The sequence below is a fragment of the Abrus precatorius genome, unplaced genomic scaffold (genome assembly GCF_003935025.1).
Source record: "Abrus precatorius isolate BTA unplaced genomic scaffold, Abrus_2018 Scaffold4, whole genome shotgun sequence".
Taxonomy (NCBI): domain Eukaryota; kingdom Viridiplantae; phylum Streptophyta; class Magnoliopsida; order Fabales; family Fabaceae; genus Abrus; species Abrus precatorius.
The window spans coordinates 21,228,671-21,251,625 of NW_020874384.1; the positions used below are offsets into that span (position 1 = coordinate 21,228,671).

General features: G+C 32.6%; 3 protein-coding genes across 4 annotated transcripts; 2 read left to right on the forward strand and 1 right to left on the reverse strand.

Moving 5' to 3' along the window:
- Nucleotides 1-2,662: 2,662 nt before the first annotated feature.
- On the forward strand, nucleotides 2,663-6,503 carry LOC113865094 (chromatin remodeling protein SHL). The gene is made up of 5 exons (XM_027499458.1): nucleotides 2,663-2,790; nucleotides 2,924-3,269; nucleotides 3,680-3,748; nucleotides 5,364-5,499; nucleotides 6,142-6,503. The coding sequence occupies exons 1-5, from the start codon at nucleotides 2,718-2,720 to the stop codon at nucleotides 6,166-6,168; spliced, it is 651 nt and encodes a 216-aa protein (XP_027355259.1). The 5' UTR covers nucleotides 2,663-2,717; the 3' UTR covers nucleotides 6,169-6,503.
- A 2,527-nt stretch (nucleotides 6,504-9,030) lies between these two features.
- Nucleotides 9,031-10,343, forward strand: LOC113865041 (dehydrin ERD14-like). The gene is made up of 2 exons (XM_027499383.1): nucleotides 9,031-9,410; nucleotides 9,707-10,343. The coding sequence occupies exons 1-2, from the start codon at nucleotides 9,174-9,176 to the stop codon at nucleotides 10,097-10,099; spliced, it is 630 nt and encodes a 209-aa protein (XP_027355184.1). The 5' UTR covers nucleotides 9,031-9,173; the 3' UTR covers nucleotides 10,100-10,343.
- A 1,714-nt stretch (nucleotides 10,344-12,057) lies between these two features.
- On the reverse strand, nucleotides 12,058-22,132 carry LOC113865653 (V-type proton ATPase subunit a3-like). 2 transcript variants are annotated; one of them, XM_027500353.1, is made up of 18 exons: nucleotides 21,850-22,132; nucleotides 21,455-21,499; nucleotides 20,847-20,966; nucleotides 20,651-20,758; nucleotides 19,338-19,448; nucleotides 19,059-19,232; nucleotides 18,320-18,457; nucleotides 17,318-17,425; nucleotides 17,001-17,108; nucleotides 16,739-16,887; nucleotides 15,745-15,898; nucleotides 14,617-14,777; nucleotides 14,312-14,518; nucleotides 13,838-14,021; nucleotides 13,666-13,749; nucleotides 13,379-13,572; nucleotides 13,176-13,235; nucleotides 12,058-12,690 (listed from the first exon to the last, which is right to left on the reverse strand). In XM_027500353.1, the coding sequence occupies exons 1-18, from the start codon at nucleotides 21,997-21,999 to the stop codon at nucleotides 12,486-12,488; spliced, it is 2,460 nt and encodes an 819-aa protein (XP_027356154.1). In that variant the 5' UTR covers nucleotides 22,000-22,132; the 3' UTR covers nucleotides 12,058-12,485. The 2 variants fall into 2 exon arrangements, with proteins under 2 accessions (XP_027356154.1, XP_027356155.1); XM_027500354.1 differs by having other exon boundaries at nucleotides 12,144-12,690; nucleotides 13,666-13,745; nucleotides 13,834-14,021; nucleotides 21,850-22,074.
- Nucleotides 22,133-22,955: the final 823 nt, after the last annotated feature.

Sequence of the window (22,955 nt, forward strand, 5' to 3'; positions counted from 1 at the left end):
TGGTAGATTGTTTGGTTAAGGAGATCAATCCCTAACCACCAGTTGGTAGAACAGACCTAAACGTTTTTCGTAAACCTCCCCAAGCCATCTTCTGGTTATCTTTTATCTGATTTTGCTTTAAGATTTCTCATACCATTTGCTAACTTTTTTTGTAGTTGTTGGTTTGGCTGAGCAAAGTTTTGCTGCTAAATTCTTCTCAAAAGCATATTCAATTGGTATCTACGAGTCACTCATTCCAACCAAAACTTTATATATTATAGTTTTAGCTTGCACGTTCGTTTTTTCATCCATTTTACTCTGCTGTGAGCTAAACATTTGCATATAAAATGTAAATGCTGCATAGCTCCACTACCAAAGAGGTTAGGGATAACATCTAAGGATTTATGGTATTGCCTCTTTAATGAGTAAAATGATGTTTTATAACAAAATACATGTTTGGGTATATATTACGTATAAAAATTGTGAAATTATTAAAAAAAATTACCCATTGATTAAAAAATCAACAATTATGAACCCCCTATTTTCGTTAGCTGGGCTAGAGGCTATACCAGGAGTTATATTTGGGGCAACCTCTTAATGCTGCACTTCGGCCTTTGTTTGAGTCCAACAAGAGTTCTGCATTTTAAGCCCAAAACCCAACCGACCAAAAAAATATAAAAAGAAAAGAGGCAAAAACGGTTGATATAATATTAATATATTATATTGAATAATGATGCCTACATTCCATATATAATGCAGACAATATCCATATATAGTACACATATAGATATTGTATGTATAAAATAAATAAATATTTTCCTTTGTATGGCGCCTATGTCTGGGACATTTTATAACGCTGAAAATTAAATAAATGAATAATTAATGCTTAAAATATTTAATGTCAATAATTAATTTTTTTTAGACAATGTCCATATATAATACGGACAATAATATTCATAGTATGCAAACATGTTAAATTATTATGAGATTGAATTTAGCAAACACATGTATAGAGAGAGAGTTAATGAAAACCTTGCTCAATTGATAGTAAGAAAAAGAAAAAACCTTGCTTAAGGAGTGTAAATTATTAGAATAAATGTTAATGTATTGTTTAATTTAAAAGGAGGGTAGGAGGAGAAAAAAAATTGTAGATAAAAAGGAGATGTTCACTTTATTAGTTCACAAAGAGAGGTGCAGGAAAATAAAATATTTTTCTCGACTATAATATCACAATAGATAAATAAAAATTTGGTGGAGATATTTCATGACAAACTAAATAGAAGTATTTTAAATAAGTTGACCTTTTTTGGCTCAAAAATAGTTGAGAAGAGAGTGTGATTTCTTTGTTTGGTTTGTAAATAAATAATGGGAGGAGAGAATCTTAGTCACTTTGCATGGCTGGATAAATAATTAAGATGTGAAACAGAGATGTTCATGTTTTCTCTTATTGTTGTCTTTCCTGTTATGGAGGTTTGGAGGAAAGTTTTTTCCTTTTTTATGTTTATTTTATTACACTATTCCTTTTCTTTCCTTTTTCTTTTAATTTATTCCTTCTTTATTTGCTTACAATTTACAAACAATGTTTAATGCAATTTATTATTTTTTCTCTAAAAAAGAAACATTAGGTAAAAAACCATTACAAAATTAATTAATTTTGAGTGCACTTAAAAATACAATTTTAAAATATTTTGATGTCTATCTTTTCCTTATTTATGTTAGGTTTATAATAAAAACAACTATCAATATTTATTGCTCTAATTATTATTTTTTTACAATTATATTAATTTATGTTTATAAGATATTTATTGTTTATTTATAGATAAATACATTTTTTAATATATACAATATTAAATATACCATTTAATACTAAAAACTAAAATACAAATTTAAAAAGAGGTTTGTTATCTATAATAGTTTTATTAAAATTAAACGACATTATTTTAAATAAAAAATATTTGTGTTTTAGAACAAATTAATCATTTAATATTATAATTTTTAAAATAAAATATAAATTTATAATATATGATCACTTTTTTGTCAATTATTTTTTATAAATAGAACTAATAATAATATTACTTAGAATATTTAGCCTAAAATTTTACGTATAAGTTTAACTATTACAAAATTATGAAATAATTTTATTTTTATTTTAACTTAAAAACAATTTAAAAATAAAAAAAGAAAAACTGAAACTCTATTTTAATATATTTTTCTTATAAAAAGAATTTTAATGTACATAATTTCTCTCGATTTCTCCAATTAACCAATGTTACTTTTTCAATAAAAATAGAATACTATACCCAAAGTTGGGAATTGGCACTTGGAATGGCAAAGCAAAAGAAATGGGACGCTATGGTAACGAACGCCTAAAGTGGAATTAGGCTGAACTTACGGAACGGTCCACGCTCCCGTGATGTGTAAAGCACGCACCGGATTATTTATGTGTCAATGCCACGTGGACTCTGTTCCATTACTTACACGTTAATTACCACATTGCCCTGCGTTATCACTACAAATTATGGGTCCATTCCGTGTACGGTGTACGTGCAATTGCATGCCACGCCAACGCTGATAAAAACGTCGACGCACCATTTCACCCTGTTCAGCGAAGCACCGAAACAATAAAGAAAATAACCTGTTAATTATATATAAATAATAAAAATAGAAAAAGGTTAATATTTTATCAGTATTTTTTTTTTCGCCCTCCTCAATCTTCTCCATCGCGTGCTTCCATTTCCATGGCTAAACCGAAGGCTCCAAGGCGAACCCTAGAGTCATACTCAGTCAAACACATAAGCAAAACCATTAGAGGTAAACAAACGCTCACTTGTTTTCTCGGAAATAAATTGATGTAGTTTTCTCGGAAATAAATCGATTAATTATCTTTCGTGCTCCTTCTGTTTGCTTTCTAAATCGAAATACACGTTCTGTTGTTGTCTCTCAGCTGGCGATTGCGTCCTTATGCGGCCCTCGGATCCGTCGAAACCGTCGTATGTGGCTAGGATCGAGCGGATCGAAGCTGATTCTCGAGGCGCGAACGTGAAGATTCACGTCCGTTGGTACTACCGGCCGGAGGAGTCAATCGGAGGTCGCCGCCAGTTTCACGGCTCCAAGGAGGTTTTCCTCTCCGATCACTTTGACGTTCAGAGCGCTGACACCATCGAAGGCAAGTGTACGGTCCACAGTTTCAAGAGCTACACCAAGCTCGATGCTGTTGGGAATGACGATTTCTTCTGTCGCTTCGAGTACAATTCCTCTACTGGCGCCTTCAATCCTGACAGAGTCGCTGTGTGAGTTGATCCCTTCTCCGAGATACATCTTTCTATTACAGTCTCTGCCGAGCTAAATTCAAAGTGTCTAGGTTTTTTTTTTTTTTTTTTTTTTTTTTGTTTACGGTAGGATTTTGTGTTGGAATGGATTTTGGCTCTCTAGTTTATTCAGTGGCCATCAACTTGCAATTAATGTAGACTGTGTTTTGGTTAATGACCACTTTATGTTTCTGTTGCATAGGCCTGTTTTGATTCATCAGCCATGATTTTTTTAAAAACATATATTGCTTATTTTATGTTATTAGATTTTTTATTTGTCTTTTTCAGTTGGTAAATGGAAAGTAACAGCTTTTTGTTAGAATCGAGAAGCTACGGGATCTTATGTGGATTCTGGCTCATGTGATGTTACTTGTTTAAAATTTTCATCGCAGGTATTGTAAATGTGAGATGCCCTACAACCCTGATGACCTAATGGTGCAGTGTGAGGGCTGCAGTGATTGGTAAGTTTAATATATACGGTGATATTACCGCTAGTTTATTCGTCGTCTGCTCTGTTGTTTTGTTTTATGTTCCTGTATCTGTCTGATTTTCTGAACTCTTGTATGGTCAGTTCTGTAGATATTTTGCATCGTCCTGATGGTTTTCGTTTTAAATTTCAGAATTTTATTCGATGTTTTATCCCTTTTCTTCTGGTTTCAAGTATTTTAAGTCAGCACTAATTGTACACAGGCATCATTTTTCCTTGTGTAAGACTCTCCAATTAACTTGGACTAATCTTTTCCATTGATATTTTAGTGGCATTGCTTGATGAATGCTACAATTCTTAATAGCAGCTTGTGTGTATGACTATTTTTGTATCAGTACTTTGTTGTTCTGTTTTATTTCATCCTTACATATTCTGCCTCTGTCCAGGCAGTTGTTATTTTTATTTACGCTTTCAATAATCCCATCCTACCTTTCAAATTCTGCTTTTATAGTACTTGTTTATGCATATACTTCTATTTATGCATTGTTGCGTGCATTTTTTAATGTTTAATTCATTTTTTATTCGGTTTATGGACATTTGGAATGTACTCAAGTTCTTTTGATTATGTCTGCTGGTAATTGTTCATAACCATGTAAGATCTAGATGGAACATAAAACAAACAATACTTTTTTAAGTAGTTGTCATGTTATTCAGCTTTCTTAATTTGGCAAAACATGTCTTCTCCCACTGATCAGAAGTCTCGTTATTTGTTTCCTTATTATGATTATCTAATATAGGCAGTTATCAAAATTACTTTATTTCAGAAATTTCGTATCTTCTTGTTTGGAAAACCATAACAGAATTTATTAAAAAAATTATGCATTTGGATTTATTATTGTACTTTAGTGCTTTCACTCTTGCATGTATGTTTGCCATTGCACTCAAATGAGTGCCAAATTCATGGCTTAGCTCTGAGGTTCCTTTGAATATTTGTCTAAGTTGATTTTGAAATATACTTGTAACAAAAATATAAGGTTAATGAAGATCTGAAATGAAGATGATTCAGAGGATTTATAATGCTTTGGGATGGTCCCTCTTTTCTTATTCGGGGAGGCGATTGATATTAGTTCATGCATGGACTTATTAAGGAATAGTATTTAATTGTATGGAGTGATGAACTTGACTTACATGGCTATCCCATATTATTAAATCTTGATCAACTATTGAGTTCGTGAAACAACTGAATTAAAATCCTTGAAGCCTAGTTAAAAAAAAAAAAGGAGAACGTCAAAGTTATCACAGCATTTGCCATGTCCATGTCATTGTTGTCAATCATCTGGAAGATGGTTGTTCTACTATAAAATTTACCGAAGACCTGCTTTGTCAATGTTGAGATTTTTTACTTATTTTTATGGGAGACATAGAACATTTATTAGGCATCCATTTTTAAGAATGGGCCTTGAAGATCTATCTTAGAGACCATTTGTGTGCTCAATCATTATAAATAGAAGATTTTTGGTTCAGTTTTTTTTCAAAGAGGAATTGTATGTTTCAGAAAAGAAAAAAGCTTGTTATGCTACATGGGCCATTATAATATTGATATTAGGCTCTGAGTGAATGCAGTCTTCATCATAATATTTTTTATTCAGGTTTCACCCTGCTTGTATAGACATGACTGTGGAGGAAGCAAAAAGACTTGACCACTTCTTTTGTGAAGGTTGTTCTGCCGAAGGTCAAAAGAAGTTGCAAAATTCTCATTCTGCTTCAAGACACTCAGATACAAAGGTATTTATAATTACTGTTTGATAGTCTGATTTTATTGATTTCTTAATTCCTATTCCATCGTCATATGATTATGCCTTCAGTATTATTTGATTCTCTGTCAGATGAATTATCAGTTGCTTTGTTTTTCTTCAGCTATTATTCACTTATTCAGTACAAGAATCTGTGTTCTTATAACATGATATCATGTGCACAGCCATTGCAAATGAAATTTTCATTTGATGAATAACCAAAACCTAATTATGACAGACATGCATTCAGAATTTGATATGACTTTCCACTCCTATTTAATTTACCCAAGTTTCTTCCTGGTTAATGCAAATTTTCGAACAAAAGAATGATATCTCTTTTCATTCCTATGAAACTTCTTTTTGAACTTCTTGAATGCCTTACGAACAAGGCTAGCATTTTATTCGGGTTACTAACTTATGAAAATTTTCCATAATATGCATAAGAATTGTCAGTTTTGACCACCCTAACAATGTAGATATATATCTGAATTCTTTTCCATGGGCATTGTCTGGGTAAAACACAATGTTTTATGCATTTTAAGGATTTAAGTGAGACTGCTGTTTTCATGTAAACGTTCTGCTTACTGAAGGAAGGATTAATGTATTAACACTTATATTTTGCCTGGTATTGCAGGTGGATACTAAACGCCGTCGAAGGTAATAGTGTGGTAGTATATAAGGCATAAAATGAGGTAGATCTATAATGGATGCTGTACTGGAGATCTTGCTTTTCTAATCCTGAGTAGGGGCCAAACAGACGGAGACAGTGTTATCTAATAGTAAGCTGTAGTCTTTCTACTTTCATGGAAAGAGACTAATTTGGAAATATTTGTCATGTCTATTTGGTTTGAGTACTCCATCTTGTTTCCTTTGAAAGTGGAGGACGTGTTTATGTAATTATATATATGTAGATTCTTCTCTTCTGGTCCTTGTTCTGACTCGGACTCTTGTAAAGTATTTTGACTTATTTATGAGCAGTAGAGACTTTATTCTTTCTTTGTACCGATGAAAATAGGCAGCGATCAAGACTTTCTATTCACTGGTAAAAGCACGGTGTTGTTGAGGAAGTAACAACTAGAAATTTTTGGTCATCCGTACGAAGTTGCCCAAACATCAAACAAGAGAGGCCCAAACGGCCCAAAGCAAGCGGCGTCCTAAAGAAAGAGCAAAAGGTAGCCACACGCAAGCAGAAACAATCTAGAGTTATATACGAATTTATCCCTGCTAAGCTATACCAACAGCAAAGAGATGAAGATTGAACCAAATAAAAGAAAGAAGGTTGAACATGTAATATGAAAGACCAAAATGACGGTTTTACTGGGCTTGAGAGCTAATTTGATACAGCCTTAGGCTTTGCACCGACCCAAGATGCAAAGCGGAACCAAAAGAATAGAATAGTATTTTACATTTAAACGAAAGAATAGGTTCAGACCAAATAAAATAAAAGAATAGGCAGCCTCAACCACCGGATGATCACGATCAGTAGAATGAAAACTTGTTCTACGAGTTCGACAGACCTGTTTTTGGTAAATTTAATTGAAAGTTTGTAGCATGTAGCTTATAGTTAAAAGTTACTTGAAACTTTATAACTTATAATTAGTAAATTGAATTAAACGGTTTAATAAAATTAGTTCAAATATACTAAATGATTAAAAAATAATGTAAGGTTATTTTACGTGTGAGAATTATTAAAAGTTAAGGTTAAGGATGAAATAAATTATTGGAAGGTGGAAGAAATCTTAGGTTAAAAACTTGAAACATTTTTCATATATTAACTTTCAAAAGTCACAGGCTCTCTTTCAAAAGTATAAGCTTCATTTATTTTTTACTTGTTAAATAATTTTATTAAGAAAATAAATTATAAGTTATCATGTCTTAAATAAATTATAAGCGTGTGTTATTAAATACTACTGTTGAAGAGTGTTTATTGTTGTTCTTTATTGTCTGTTATAACTTTTTTATTTTTTTAAAAATTATTAGTTAAACAATTTATGTGAAACTTGTACTATCCATCATGATATTCTTACACTTCTATATTTTTAATTAATGACTATAGTAAATAATATCAAATAAAAAATATTTGTAAACCACAAATATATTAAGAAAAATAATTGTGGCATGTTGAATCCTATATATATATATAATAAATAATTTCCTTTTAATAAATTTTTTTTATTTTTAGTTGCTTAAATAATCTTAAAAATTGAAGTTAATGTTTTCCTGATTGAATAATATTTTATTGTAAGAGTTCAATATATAGTTAATAAATGATAAAGATATTTACAGTAACATTGTTTTACTAATTAAGATATTTATTACTTTCCTTAATTTTTTGTAAAAAGGAATTAAAACTAAAACAATTTGAAATAGAAGGAACACCTTTTATACGTAATATATTAAGAGTATGACACACTTTAAGTTGTTTAATTTTGTTAACATGTTTATTTGGTAAATTTGAAGCTAAATTGCAATATTTTAGTAAAATAGTTCATTGCAAATACAGTGTTGTCGTATAACAAAACTTCAACGGTCCCATTGTCTAAAAAATTACAACTTTCTACCTTGATAGTTAAATGTACATTATAACTGGGGTTTGCCATTAAATGACCGTTGATTTTAATTATTTAAAAGGTTTTTTTAATCTAAAAAGTTAAAGATGAGTAATTAATAATGATAAAATTTAATTAAAAAATTATTTATTATACTTCTTACAATTTTAATACAATAAATATATAATTTTTTAATAATTTTTATTTATTTATAAATGCTTATATGAGACAATCTTTATCATTAATTTTATATGAATAAATAATGAAGTTAGTAGTTTAATTAAAAAAAAATTAATACGTTATCATTTTTAAATTAATGGAAGAATCACAACTATTAACTTAAATATAGTATAAAGTATTTTCCCGTAAAATTCACGTCTTTTATTAAGTTTCATTACCAATGTGTGTCTAATTTTATGTATACTTTTTCCATTTTTTCAGTAAAAAGAATATGAAAGTGGTAAATAATTAGAGGCATTTAGCATTGAAAATGTATTTAGAACCTAACAGTAACGTGTGAAGGGGAAACGACAAGCAGCACATGGAGCGGATAAAAGCGACGTCTCAGTCTGAGAGTAGCATTGAACATTGAAATTCCAAAACCAAAACACGACGCAACTGCCACACACGCACCGACTTGGCTAAATTATATCCTCTGGAGACCGACATTTTGGGGTCACACACACTTCCCACGTTATTCTCCACTTGTCCCTTTCCCATTCGTTGCGTACAGATCCACAATTACACCTTCTCTCCCTCATCATTTTTTATTAATCATCTTCACTTTTTTTTTTCATGCTTAAGATACTTAATAGTATCTCATTAACTTTTATAATTATATTTTATCCCATAATTAACATGCACGAGGCTGACAATGTACCCAAATTCATAGGCGTGAATGGAGCGAGTGTTCATGCAGGCGCGTGGCCATGTTGTTAACTTAATGAACACGTCCGTTACTTGCTTTTTATTTTGTTAATCGCGGGATGGGCGCGTTGTATCAAGTATAAATGTTGTCCCACACACCACCTTAAACCCATCATCTTATTCACACTTTCATATACTTTACTTTCTGAAGCTCCACTTACACACTTTGTTTCACTTCCCAATTCCGATCATGGCTGAAGAGAATCAGAACAAATATGAGACCTCTCAGAGCACCGAAACGGAGATCAAGGATCGCGGTGTTCTTGATTTCCTCGGCAAGAAAAAGGAAGAAGAAAAGCCTCAAGAGGAAGTCATCGTCACTGAGTTCGGAAAGGTGACAGTGTCTGAGGACAAAAAAGAAGACGAAGGAGAGAAGAAACACACCCTCTTCCAGAAGCTTCACCGATCTGACAGCAGCTCAAGCTCCGTAAGTTCCTTTTGTTTTCTTTGCATGGAACAATAACTTGTTGATCATATTCATACTTCTTGATTAACGAAGATCATGTTTTGTATTTCACTCCTTTTAAAAAATATATAAATTTAAACGAGTTAGATATTCTTACTCTTATGTAAATCTTGATATTACACTATTTTAGAAGTTTTCATGAGATAGGTAATGATATAATGATCCGATAATGTATAATAATAGGCTTTATTATGTTAAAAAAATGTTAAATGTAGTTTTGATTGGTATATGCTATATATGTGATGATCATGATGCAGTCAAGCGAGGAGGAAGGAGAAGGAGGGGAGAAGAAGAAGAAGAAAAAGAAGGAAAAGAAAGGGCTGAAAGAGAACGTTGGTGGTGATGATCATCACAAGGAGGAGGACACGAGTGTTCCAGTTGAGAAAGTTGAGGTAATTGATGCAGCACATCCTGAGGAAAAGAAGGGTTTCCTCGACAAAATTAAGGAGAAGCTACCAGGTGGTCACAAGAAGACAGAGGAGGCAACGGTCCCTTCCCCTGCACCTGCAGCATCATATGAGCATGGTGAGGGTGGTCATGAAGGTGAGGCCAAGGAGAAGAAAGGTATTTTAGAGAAGATAAAAGAGAAGCTTCCTGGTTATCATCCCAAGACAGAGGAAGAGAAAGAAAAGGACAGTGCTTCTCACTGAGGTTATGATTCAGACATTCAAGATGGTTGTGGTGTGCTTTGCTTTAATTTCATGATGAGCTTTTCTTTCTGTTTCTTGATGCATACCGTGTTGTTCTGTATCTTTTACGTATACATTGAAGTTTGCGTAGGATTCCTTTTGTTTTTTTGATAAATTTGTTTGGGGTAAAAAGAACAAAAAATGTATTGAAAGAAAAAGAATGGAGTAATGTATTTTATTTGTGTTTTGAAATTTCTTTTTTAATTAATTGTTGTGCATAGTTACCTCATCCACGGGATAACTCATATTTAATGTGCTTATAATCGGTTGAAATTGAACATTCAAGTACAATGATTTGGAATCAAATTTTCATGTTTGAAACTTGTAGAAATAAAATTGTTTTTAATCTTAAATTCATTTAACAAGCATAAAATACGAAATTTAAAGACTTTCGCTAACGTGTATATCTTAAGAAATGAAAAAAGTTGAATGATATCATGAAATATAAAAGTATTATATTCTTACCTTTAGTAATCAATATTGATAAATAAAAATTTAAGATCAGATATTTACAGTAATAAACAAAATTAATAAAATCATAAAAGTTTAATCATTTTTTCAGAAGTTTAAATAAAATATTTAATAAAAATAGAACACTTATTTGAGAATCCAAAATGCATATCATTTTAAAGAAGATTTGTTTATTGTGAAAAAACAATTTTTTTGGATAATTTATTTAATTACCAATTTTCAAAATATTATTTATTATTTTAAAAATAAAAAATATGACGTGGAATAACTTAGAACTTACCAATAGCTTTATCTATTTCAGCTATGCTAGTGGGTAGTCGGGCAATAATTTTCTCTGCTTTACCCCACTTCAGGGCCTTACGAATGATGGCGCGTTGACTAGTTGTTGATCGGTAGGATAGAATCCTATCTGATAATAAATTGCTGACATTTAGGATTATTTACGATTTAAATTTTGACTATTCAATATTTTTTTGTGTCTATTTTTCACTTCCCCTTTTCTTTCTCTCTCTCTCTCCTTTTCTAAATTCCAAACCCCACAATGAGGTGTGAACAAATCATTTTCGCTAAATTATTTCTAGACCCTCTGTTATTAGGCAATTTTTTGTGTGTTTCTTTTTTAATATGTGGCAGTGCTAGGACCATTCATGTAGTAGTACAAGTTATTGTTGATTATTAGGTCCCATCTAGAGAGAGACTAAATGTGTATGTTTGCTTGATGTGTCCCTTACATAAATAAAGAAGATAGATCATGATATTTAAAGAAAGCATAACTTTGAAAGTGAAACGCAACTAACAAAAGAGAAGAAGAGATGAGAGGGTCAACTACCATGCTCAATTGATAATTAAGTAGAGTTGTAATTGAACATTCGTTTATTATTGGATCAAGCTGAAATTTGAACAGAGGGCTTAAGATAACTAGTTTTTCCAGTGACTCAACCTGTAACGAGAGATATTCACTTGGTTATTTGGTTGACTGTTTTAATATGATGTGTGCTGACTGACTTATTTGTTTACCTTCACCCATTTGAGTCACAATGGAGTTTTGTTCTTGGTCTAGAGGATGCGTGGTTTTCAAAATCAAGGGTTTAAGTGGTGAAAAACGATTTAGCTCTCATCCTTTTAATGGTCGGTTTGATTTTTCAAAAGAAAACATTTAGGATTAGTTGCTTTAATTAGTCTATCTTCCAAATTAAAATAAAGTTAAGAATGGTTAAAAAAATTCATCTTGCAAATTAAATTTATCTTACATTTAGAACTAGATGCTTTAATTAGTTTATCTTACAAATTCATGGTCAATCTTTTTTTAAATCGAAACTAAAATTCTTAATTATTGATTCGATTGAAACAATAAAGACTGTACATTTCATATCATTTTTCATTCCAATATGTGAGATTGTTTGCAGTTCGTGTCTACCCCGTAGGACTAGATATAAAGATTCATTATTGACACCCCAAAAAAAGATATAGAGATTCATTCACATTGCCCCAAGAGATAGAAGTTAAAGCCTCAAAGCTCACTTCGATAGCCCAGCAAATATACATTTTATTCTTAAATACAGGAAAATAATCTTTAATGTCCTGCAATTTACGATAACAAAATAAAGCTTAAAAAGAGAAACACTCGAGAAATAATGATAACTATACAGAACTGTTACACTCTGTTCACATTGCCTATACGAAACTCCCCTAATAGGGATACATTTATTCCCTCAATGGCATATAAATAAACAAGATACAGAATAATGTTGGATGACAAAGTCCCCAGGAAATCACCGTAGATAATGCCGCATAGTGCAACCACGGATTTGCCACACCAAAATGAAAGAATTATAACACAGGTTTAAAGCATTGAAACCCCAAAGATTTTAAAGCATCAGTCATCCTCGTCATGTAGCGATGAGAAGGAGAAAGGGTAGAACTTGTAACCATCACCCTCATAGAACTTGTTTTGATACTCCACCCAGTGAAGTCGTAAAGCATGCAAGAAGGCACTTAGAGTTTCCATGACAAGTAACACTCCAACGGTAGCGAAAACAAAGACAATAAACCCCACTATCAGGATAATCACGTTGTTGTATCTGACAAAACGGAGAGCAATTACAACAGGTCAAACTATCATATTGGATTTGAGGGAACAGGAAGAGTGGTTGTACAGAATGAACAAAAACTATAAGCTCGATTAGAGACAATTCAGGACACCTTTCAAAAATAGAAAGTTAGTAGTTCTAAAAAGTTAAAGACAAATGTTAATGAATACCCTTAAAGCACTAGTAAAGAATAAAAGATAAATAAATCTTATAAAGTGTTATTGATGCACTCTCACCGTGTTGTATCTCTAGTGTGATTTCCAATAAAAAATCTAGTTGATTCTTAGAGTATCGGTTAACAAGACCCAAAGTTAAAAAAACATGTAAAGAAGTACTAATTCTAAAAGCCAATAAATTGAGTCCTGAATAGTTCTCCGTTCAATCACGTATTGTATACTCTCCAATTCTATTCCTATTTTCTACATCATAAGCTGAAAGCAATAAAATTTAAACAGCGCTTCATAGTCATGACATACCCCCATGCCATAATCAGAACCTTCTCGTAGAATACACTGGATAACTCTGAATGAGCAAGACTGGATTAAAAAGGGGAAAAATCAGTAGATATATCATCATAATTTATATGCACATACATAAAACAGATCCATAGACGAATTGGAAAAGAAACCTCATGATGTGAGGTTCCTTCCTTGGGAAATCAGAGTCTACAGAGACATACCTAAGAGCCCACAGACGAAGATAAGATGCTGTATTAGAGACAGCTCCAAGTACAAATTCGATGGTGTGTATGAGTTGATGCACAAAGACTTCACTAAATTCAAATTCCTCGTGACCATGGGAATCATGATTTGACTCCACTTGTAAGGTCTCTTCTGCGCTTTGAAGTGGTGCATATGATTCACCCTGGTGCCTCTGAGGTAACATAATTATCAGAACCAGAAGAAAGATAAAAGTTTCACGCAGGAACAAACAGATAACTAGAGTAAAGTTCAAAAGCAAGCATACATCTTCATGTTGCTTCTTCAAAATAAAAGGTTTTGGGATCAGCATCCAGGGTACAGACACAAGAGCCATAAGTAAAAGCACTTGCTGGTAGGAATGCAACATAGAATGTGAGTGATGTCATATTGAAATAAGTAAAAAATATAATGAGAATGTGACTTGGAAGTGAACAAACCTGCAAAATTTTCTGACCAACAAAAAGTTGATTTTCACCCAAATCATCTGTAGGACTCAGGAACATGTAAATCATTATATGGTACAAATCAGCTTGAGAACCAGTAGACCACTTTACAATAATGAGAGCAGATAGGTAACCAAATAGACTGTTGAGAAATATCATCTGGGGTATAAATTGGAACCTGAAAAGTGAAAGATTGAAACAAAAAATAAGTTATGTACAATTTTAAATTAGCAAGCAAGTTCATAGTCATTCAGAAAAATTCAGTGATTTTATTGTGGACATTAAGAATTCCTAAAGAACCTATAGGATTTTATTTTAAACTTCTTTCCTACTAAAGAACAGGACTATGTCGGCTTTTCCCTAAAATAAACATGACATTTCAAGAACATCCAATAAACAGGTATCCAAAACTCCTTATAGGTTTTTCACTGCTCAGACATGCATTACTGCTGATAACACAAACTTTACCATATATTCACGCCACTTCCAAAGAATCTGGCATTGCAATAGCTCATTATAATTCCAAGATTCATTTGGGCAACCCCAAGAAGAATTGACATTTTCATTTTCAATGAGTTTAGAAATGGTAATTCGCTTCTTGTGCCATGCCATACTGGGTCAACTCCAAATGGGTAAGTGCGACGCACTTTTACCAAACCAACTGTAGTAGCATCCCTGCATCAAAAAGAGGATTAGGGAAAAAGGGAGACGGTAACTAATTTTTCTAAAACATAAAGCATAATATATGTCATGAATCAAGGAATTTGATCTACCCGCAAGAAAGGTCACGACATGCATATGCTGAGGGACCAAATAGTTCAAATGGAACAGAAAAGAACTCATTATAGATCAAACCAGTATATATTGAGAAGATTGCCATCAACATAATAACATAACGACCACCAAAAGTCATCTCTGTGATGTCTCCAAGTTTCTGCATTTTACACAACTTCACGTTAAAAGACTGGAAATTTAAATAATACTCGTGTAACAAAAACACCTCTTCAAATGCAATTTACTCTGAAAGAGTAACTAAAGCAACACATTACAAACCACTAAACAGAAATTGACGACAGAGAAATGTGAATCTGAAAGATTTCACTGTCAATCAACAAAATTTTAAGGATTTTTAATCATCTAGATAAAAACAAAAATACAATTATTGTCATCTTAACTTGGAGTAAAAATAACTACTACCTTAAAGGATTTCAGCACTCTTTCTCGGAGTAATAAGCAGAAAGTAGTTTCTAGGCTCTGAATAACTTGCAGAGCTAGTTGCCAAGCTGTCAGTCCATTACAAGTGATCTGAATATATATTCTCCCCGTATAACACTAGTGACAATTTAATTCGTTCTGATCTACATTACAATTCTCTCTTAAAACATCTAAGTTTCTCTCAACTTTCTCAAACATTCTCTTCCTATTCAGAAAACACTTTCTTGTTTACCCTTGAATCTTGATGCATGGTCTTGAGAGCAAAAGTAATCCAGAGATTCTCTCATTCATCAAGCAGGAATATACACCACTTGAAAGTTGTTTTTAATAAAACAATAATAACCTATTCCACTAGGTTGAAAGTTGGTTTTAATAACTTAATTATTTGCTACAGAAGAGTTCTGTGTGGCTAAAGAAAGAGTAATTAATAAATCAAATACAACATGCATCACACAGCCAAATGTTTTCATTGATCTATAAATAGATTCTAAGCTTACCAAAAAGTAAGCATTAGTTATCTCCAAGTTATAAATAATGATACTTCATATAGACTCAGCACATAGTACAAAACAACTACTCAAGACATAAAAAGATGGAGAAAATCAATTAAAATTTTCTCCCATTATAAGAATTTTTTTTTTTTCACCTTTTCTTAGAATAATTCTCTTAGAAAACTTCAAGATTACCTGCCCAGAAAGTTTCTTCTCCCTGATTATGAAATAAAGTGCTCCCAATAGTAAACATATGCCATGTCCCCAATCACCAAACATGACAGCAAAAAGAAATGGAAAGGTAATTATGCTATATAAAGTGGGATTTGCCTCCTGATACTTAGCAACCCTGAAATGATAGTACAAAATTCATGTATTAGTACAATTGTTCATAACAAAAATACAAATGTATTAGTATTAGTACACTAAGTTCATACATTACTAAGATTATCACCCCATCCAGTGAATCACTACTAAGATAAAGGTAAGCCTTCAGGTCCAGTGGTTTCTCTCTGCATCTTTGTTAGGATGCATTTGCAAGGTATGATTTGAGAGCCCCACATTGGAAGTATGAGATTCTAATATGAGGTTTATAAGGCCTTAGACTCTCCAACTACTATAGTTAGCTTTTGTGGTGTTGTTCTCCCAAGGTTCTTGTCAGTCTTTTACCTTCACATGTCAGGTTTTGATCAATATATTTAGAAATTGGATACTTTTAATGTAGAAAATGTCCCTTGAGTTTAACTTTTGCATGTGAACTGCATAGATGGCAACATAGAATTCAGATTTCTAAATAATAGATCTATGAATTTCTCTGCAGGTGTACCAATATAGTTCAGATAGTATATATTTTATATCTTATATTTTATGGAATTCATTTGATTTGTAAACAACATAATATTTCTCTGTAATAGAAACTTCACTGCTACTAATAAGATTTTAATATTTATTTCACCCTAGTTTGTTATTGCTAATTTGCTATACAGTGCAAGGACAAATTTGTTTGTCCATGGTTCAGAAAACTCCAATGGTACCCCATATTACAGTGAAAACATTTATGTGATCATGCAGGCAATACATACGTTGCATTTACTCTGCACAAATTCTCTATAAGTATACCTCCACTTTGATCCCCATCCCCACAAATAAAAAAGGGAAAAGCAGGCAAAGAAACAAACATGATGCTCACCCATATGAATCAATAATTTCCTGAAATGGAGAAGTAAATTTATTTGTACGAAAATAGGTAGGTGGCATCTCCCTAGTATGCAAGACTTGGAAAATGGCACTGACTTGGGAATTAGAGTCAAATGCTGCCAGCTGCAATGCATCCTGGATCTGAAAAACCAACATTGTTTCTCAGAATCAATCATGCAGTAATCATAATAAGGAGAATATTAACTCAAGCTAGGAAAAAACAATAACGAAGGGAACACAAGAACAATAAATACCATCTTTGTTGCAAAAACAGGACTCCAACCCTCAGCCACAAGACATTTTTTGGTCACATCAAGGCTAAGCATGTTCAGGGTATGGTAAATGGATTTCTCCTTCCTCACCTGCATGGATTGAAAGAAATATTGTCAAAAGACCATTTTAGTGCCAGCAGGATAAAATGACTATCCGTAAATAATTTCTGGAATATGAAATGAAAATTTACAGTGAATAAAAAGCACACAAAAAAAGTAGATGATCAGACATAGATGCCCATGTTCATTGCACCTAAACACAAAACAAAATACATAGTTGAGTATAAAATTTGACATACCAAAAAATTCCATTGCTCAAATTGAATCCCAATAGTCTGTAGCAAGTTGCCCCGGTGCAGCAGTCCAGCATCTATTGCAGTCTTCAATTCTTCAAGTCTTGCTGAAACCTGCAGGTAAATTTGTTAGAAACTTAGAATTACTTCAATATAAAAGTAAAAAAAATAGTAACTTACTGAATACCTAGCACAGACAGAAAAATGATGAGGCTTCTTAAAAATATAAACCATACAACAAAACAGCTCAATGTCATTATGTTGTGTAAATTAAAAAAATTATCCTATCTTCAAGTAGCTATATTCAATAGTCCCTTCTATAATTTCTTTCATATGCTAGAGTATCATTAAAATTTAAAAGAGGACAAAATCAGAGCAATTAAACTGTGAAGGAAAAACATTTAGACCAGCAGTCCACTATCAACAGTTCTGACTAGTCTGCACATTCAAAATAACAAGCTTATGCCTGAGAACAGAAAAATAAATCAAGTAAATATCTGAAACAGTAAAACATTGAACAGAATACAATAGTACAAACACTCACTTTTCTGGAATTTTGATTATAAAATGGTATACTTAGTACATATCAAATGCAAGCAAGCATGGTTATGCAAGATATCCCCAAGGAAATAATTTTTTACAGCATAATGGTAATTTTGCAACCACTCATTGGATGTCTCATGATTATGAAAATATTGACCCAATCTTCTCTTGCCCACTCTGGGGCCACAGTAAAACCTGTAACTTCGCCTAACTTTGATGTTGTAGTCAAATAATACCATGTCATAACTCCCACAATGAAAATGCAAAGATGGGTTTGTCCAGAGTTTACTTATGATCACTAATTTTCTACGAAAACAATTTAAAACTCAGGATTACAGCTTTAATGCAGTACAACAGGAGCTTAGCCAAAAACATTACTAATAATATTTAAAAAAAAAAAAATTGGCAGGGGAGGTGGAAGTGCTGAATCTTTTCTGTGGTTGAAGTAAGAATCATAAAGCAAACCTCTGAAACCATTTGAGCTTGTTTTCCAAGTTCCTCAGCAAAAGGGTATCGATTAGCACCAAATGCCTCACATATTTTCAGAATCTTGCCTTTGGCTTTTTCACCAGTATAGAAGACCACAAACACATTTTTCTCAACCTGCAGTTTGACATTCCCAACTCACCATGAAATGTAACTAAAAAAAAACCGTTTTGTAAATGACAATAAATGTTTACCCAAAATGCATGACCTCTTTTATTATGTTATGCTCACTAATAGGGATCACAAATTCATAAGTACAAGCAAGGACATAATACAACCACGGATGTAGGTAGCCTTCCGATAAAAGCAGTAGATTAGAAACTTTATTTACATGATGATAATCTGATCTCCATATTCAACTAATCAATGCCATTAAGGAACGGTCAAATTAGGTTGTATTTTATTAAAAAAATAAACAACTAAGAAGTGATAGGTCTGGGAACGGATAAATTGTTAAAAAGAAACATATATCCATGTGTATCCTAAGAAGTTATATCGAGAGAATAATTCCTCCATTTGGTACATAAATGATCCATAATAGCTATCTAATAGGACCACAAAACTTGGATGGAAAATAAACATTTGATTTGATCCAGACTAACATACCCCAGCACAGTATAAGCTATAATAAATGTGACAACTGACAACATATGATCATTAAACTAGCTTGCAACAAGGCAACTAATTATTCAGCAGATTGTGTAGATGGGGGAAATACCTGTTCACCAGAAACAGGGTCTGTGACAGGCTCCTCAACAATAACCTGCCGCAAAAACACATTGCCTCTAGTAGCACGAAATAAAATTCTCTCAAATGCCATGGACTTCTCCCTGGGAACAAGACCTGCTAAAAACCCCAACCTAACTTGCTTTGATGAATCAGTGGACAATTCCTTTACAAAGAAGGGGAAGAAAACCAGGAGTTGTTTCATTAGAATAAAGGTTTCTGTCAATATTGCATGAGAAAAAAGTTAGATATGAGTAGGCATGAGATTTACCTGGTCCTGTAATAAAGGCGTTTCAATAGATTCACCACTTTGTTGTTGTGATTCATATTCTCTTTGATGCTCTATGGCATGACTTTGAGCTGAGTGGAAAAATTCGCCAGCCTGAATATGATGAACAACTATTTATTTGTTAGCATGTCATATAATATTATATTAATATTACACTACTAAATTGCCAATCCTATAGACTTAACAATCAATGAGAAGCTATTAGTCATTTATAACTGGACTTTGGCATACAAAGAACAAAAATGCTCACTGCTCAGTAGAAAAAAATACATAACTTCAGCAATCAAAGCAGGATTGAGAATGTTTGTGGATTTAGGAAGATTTGACAGCATCTCAGTCAATATATGTAATTATCTTTTGGGTAGAACCACATGAAATTATAACCATTCTTCAAATCAAATTATGCTTCTCTTTCACTACTATCAAGCCCATCCTTATTGACCATGCAACAATGACTGATGCCAACATTGTCATTACAGAATCAATTGAACAAGATTTTCAAATTCCATAAGTCAAGAAACCCAAAACAAACATATGCTAATAAATTGAGTTTGGAATAGGATTACAAAGGGAAGAAAATAATGGTGAAATTTCAGGATTAGGTGGAGGATAGAAAAGACAAAAGAGATTTGATTGATACAAGAGCAATCTAGTGCCTTAGGCTCCCACCAAGTAGCATCTAGGGAGGGTAGATACACACAACCTTATCCCTGCAAGTGGCAAGGCTGTTTCTAGGATTTAACCTTGTAAACCTCTAGGTCACAAGGCACTGAAGGCAGCAACCTTACTGTTGCCCTATGGCCCCTATGGCTCGTATTCTACAAAACATATCTGATCGATATTCTTATAATATGACGTATTAGACACAAACCATGAAGACTTATTTTAGTACTAATTAATTAGGTCATTAGTGTAGTACAATAAGTATAAGATTCCTAGCCCAATCAAATAAGGCTGCTGAACAACAAGACTTACAACACAAGAATAACCATAATATTTTGACCCAAAAAGGTTTACAAGTGACTCACTTTACTGGGCAAAGGAAAGCTTTCATAATTGTAGTTTAACATTGATTAGACATACCCATAAATACTATTTTCATTTTTCTATTATAATTCAGGAAAGGACATCATTTCACTCTGTTTCTTCAGCTATTTTATTTAACTATATATTTTGAAAGTGCATAACTAACAACCATTACATGCCTGGACAAATGGACACTACCCTAGATCATTAAAGAAGCAGATAGATGATTGAAAGACATAGTTTGTGGTTTAGCAGAAAACGGACTGCACCTTCTGCAGAACAAGCTTATACTCCACTAGTTCATTGTAAGAGCGTTGCAACTTTTCATTGTTTGCATTGATCTCGGTTAACTCTGACTCAAGTTCAGTAAGTTTTACCTATTAAAAGACATACCATAGGTTACTTGTATAATAAAATTTACTAAACACAGAAAAAAAAATATTATCAACAAACATATCAAGGTACCTCAAGGTCATCAATGTTTACGTCTTGCTGTGTTGTGGAAATTGTTGGTGAAACGCCATCCTTCAACATTTGTTCCTTGAAAATGCGCAATTTACGTGCCATCTCTCCACATCTTTTTATCTTTATAAGCACCAGTCAAGCATACAATCAAAATATGCAGCCAAGAGGTAAATTCTAAATGTAAGTGAAATGAAAGAAATGATGATAAATTCCAACGGTAAAATCTAAAATGTTTTGCAGAATCCATCCCACCATCCATGCCCCCCCACTGCCACCCTTCCTTCCCTTTCCCCTTTACCCTTTTTCTTACAGAGCGTCCTGTGTCTCATAACTACAGTGTAGTACAGCCATTTCAAAGAACAAAGTCATGCCCCAAATTTAAAAGCCAAGAACAAGAAAAGGTAAAAAAAAATGTAGGCACGCGGTTGCCATGGGTCAGTTGGTTGATAGGACATAATTATAATCACTCAAAGCAATTATAGCTATTGCAAAATCCTTTTCTTTCATCCATCTTTTCACTAATTTTCAGTACAAGCAGAGCATCGCATCCACATTCCAGAAGCAAGAAAGAGTAGTTACGGCCCAAGCAGCATACAAAAGAAACGCACCTGAGTAGCATAAGCTCTTTGAAAAGGGCTCTTGTCTGCATTGAGCTGAAAATAACACAGGGCAGAGCACATTATATTTATAGAAGTCTCTCAAAGAAGCACAACTTAGACCTGGAAAGAGACTTGTATTGACAGCTTAATTTGTTATTGCCATAATCATTCTTCCATTCAACCTTAACACAGTACAGAATTCTATCAAATTATTCAGGGTCTATCTTCGCCATTCAATTAACACACAGCAGAGCAGAGATTAAAGAAGCTCGAAAAAAGAGCTTCAACTAACTAACTAATAATTAGTGTAGGCATATAAGAGTAAACAAAAATAGTGATGGAAATTGAAGTGATGATCGTGAAGAGTGAGAATGAAAAGGAGTAGCAGTAGCAGTGTAACTAACATCTTTGAATTGAAGGAGACCAAGGTCGCCGAGGTATGAAACGGTGAGGTGAGCTGATTCCACGGGAATGATCAGTTGAAGAAGCTGCATCGGCTCCGACCGAAACAGATCCATCGGCGGACAGCAACCACCGCGCGCTGCCTCTCCCATTCTCCGCCACCTCCTCTCTCTCTACAACCTTCCACGTACTCCTTATTTTTAGTATTTTAATTAAATGTAGGTGCATTTAATTAGTCAGGTAAAGAAGAAAAATCTCTATTTTAGTAATTTAGAATGAAACGATGATGATAATAATAACAATAGTAATATAAACAAAAATAAGAAAAGCGAAAGAGTGATTGCTCGCCACATTTCAATTTACTGTTTAGAAGGGTGACAATGACTTGGTGGTTAATAAATTAATATTTATTTTAAAAAAATTAAATTTGTTGTAAAAGTTTACATGTTATGATAAGCATTTTGTTTATATTTCTTAAATAAATTAAATCCATGTAGAAACATTTCTTAAATAATTTTTATTATTTTGAATGATTTAGCATATTAATTTTTTTATAATTTTAAATTTATTAAAATAGACTTAAATTTATTGGATACCTTCATTTAAATTTTTTTTTATTAGATAGGCTCGTGAAGAATCCAGGAATAAAAAAAGAAAAAACTCTAGATCAAGAAACAACGACAGTTAGGAAAAACAAGATGTACTCCTTGACGCACGCCACGCGTCCCTCATATAATGTATACCAATTTTCTTGTAAAAACTATATCAAGTAAAATTTATATTAAAAATATATAGTTGGCCTCCGAAATATTTTAAGATTTAAACCTACATCATATATTGAAATAATTTGTAAATCTAAAAAAATTTAATTAGAAATATTATTTTTTCTTAATTAATATTCCTTCATTTGTTAGGGATTTCTTTGGAAAAAAAAATAGTTGATGCTTTTGAAAATAAATTAATCCCATCTACAACTACAAGACAAAGATACTTCAACATTTTATCAGAAAAAGAAACTGCCCCCGATCCAAGACACATGGTCACGGGGGAGCATTTTTTAATGAAAAGAAAATTAGCGATAAGAAAACTTACTAATATCATTAAAAAA

What these genes read in the sequence shown, in the direction of transcription:
- LOC113865653 (XM_027500353.1), bottom strand. Translation starts at nt 21,999, where the DNA reads ATGGGAGAGGCAGCGCGCGGTGGTTGCTGTCCGCCGATGGATCTGTTT. An exon ending in ACCCTGTTTCTGGTGAACAG is followed by an intron (nt 18,458 to 19,058) that starts GTATTTCCCCCA and finishes GTCAAACTGCAG; the next exon opens with GTTGAGAAAAATGTGTTTGT. An exon ending in CTTCGTCTGTGGGCTCTTAG is followed by an intron (nt 13,236 to 13,378) that starts GTATGTCTCTGT and finishes TTTTTAATCCAG; the next exon opens with TCTTGCTCATTCAGAGTTAT.
- LOC113865094 (XM_027499458.1), top strand. Translation starts at nt 2,718, where the DNA reads ATGGCTAAACCGAAGGCTCCAAGGCGAACCCTAGAGTCATACTCAGTC. An exon ending in AATCCTGACAGAGTCGCTGT is followed by an intron (nt 3,270 to 3,679) that starts GTGAGTTGATCC and finishes TTTTCATCGCAG; the next exon opens with GTATTGTAAATGTGAGATGC. An exon ending in TGTGAGGGCTGCAGTGATTG is followed by an intron (nt 3,749 to 5,363) that starts GTAAGTTTAATA and finishes TTTTTTATTCAG; the next exon opens with GTTTCACCCTGCTTGTATAG.
- LOC113865041 (XM_027499383.1), top strand. Translation starts at nt 9,174, where the DNA reads ATGGCTGAAGAGAATCAGAACAAATATGAGACCTCTCAGAGCACCGAA. An exon ending in CTGACAGCAGCTCAAGCTCC is followed by an intron (nt 9,411 to 9,706) that starts GTAAGTTCCTTT and finishes ATCATGATGCAG; the next exon opens with TCAAGCGAGGAGGAAGGAGA.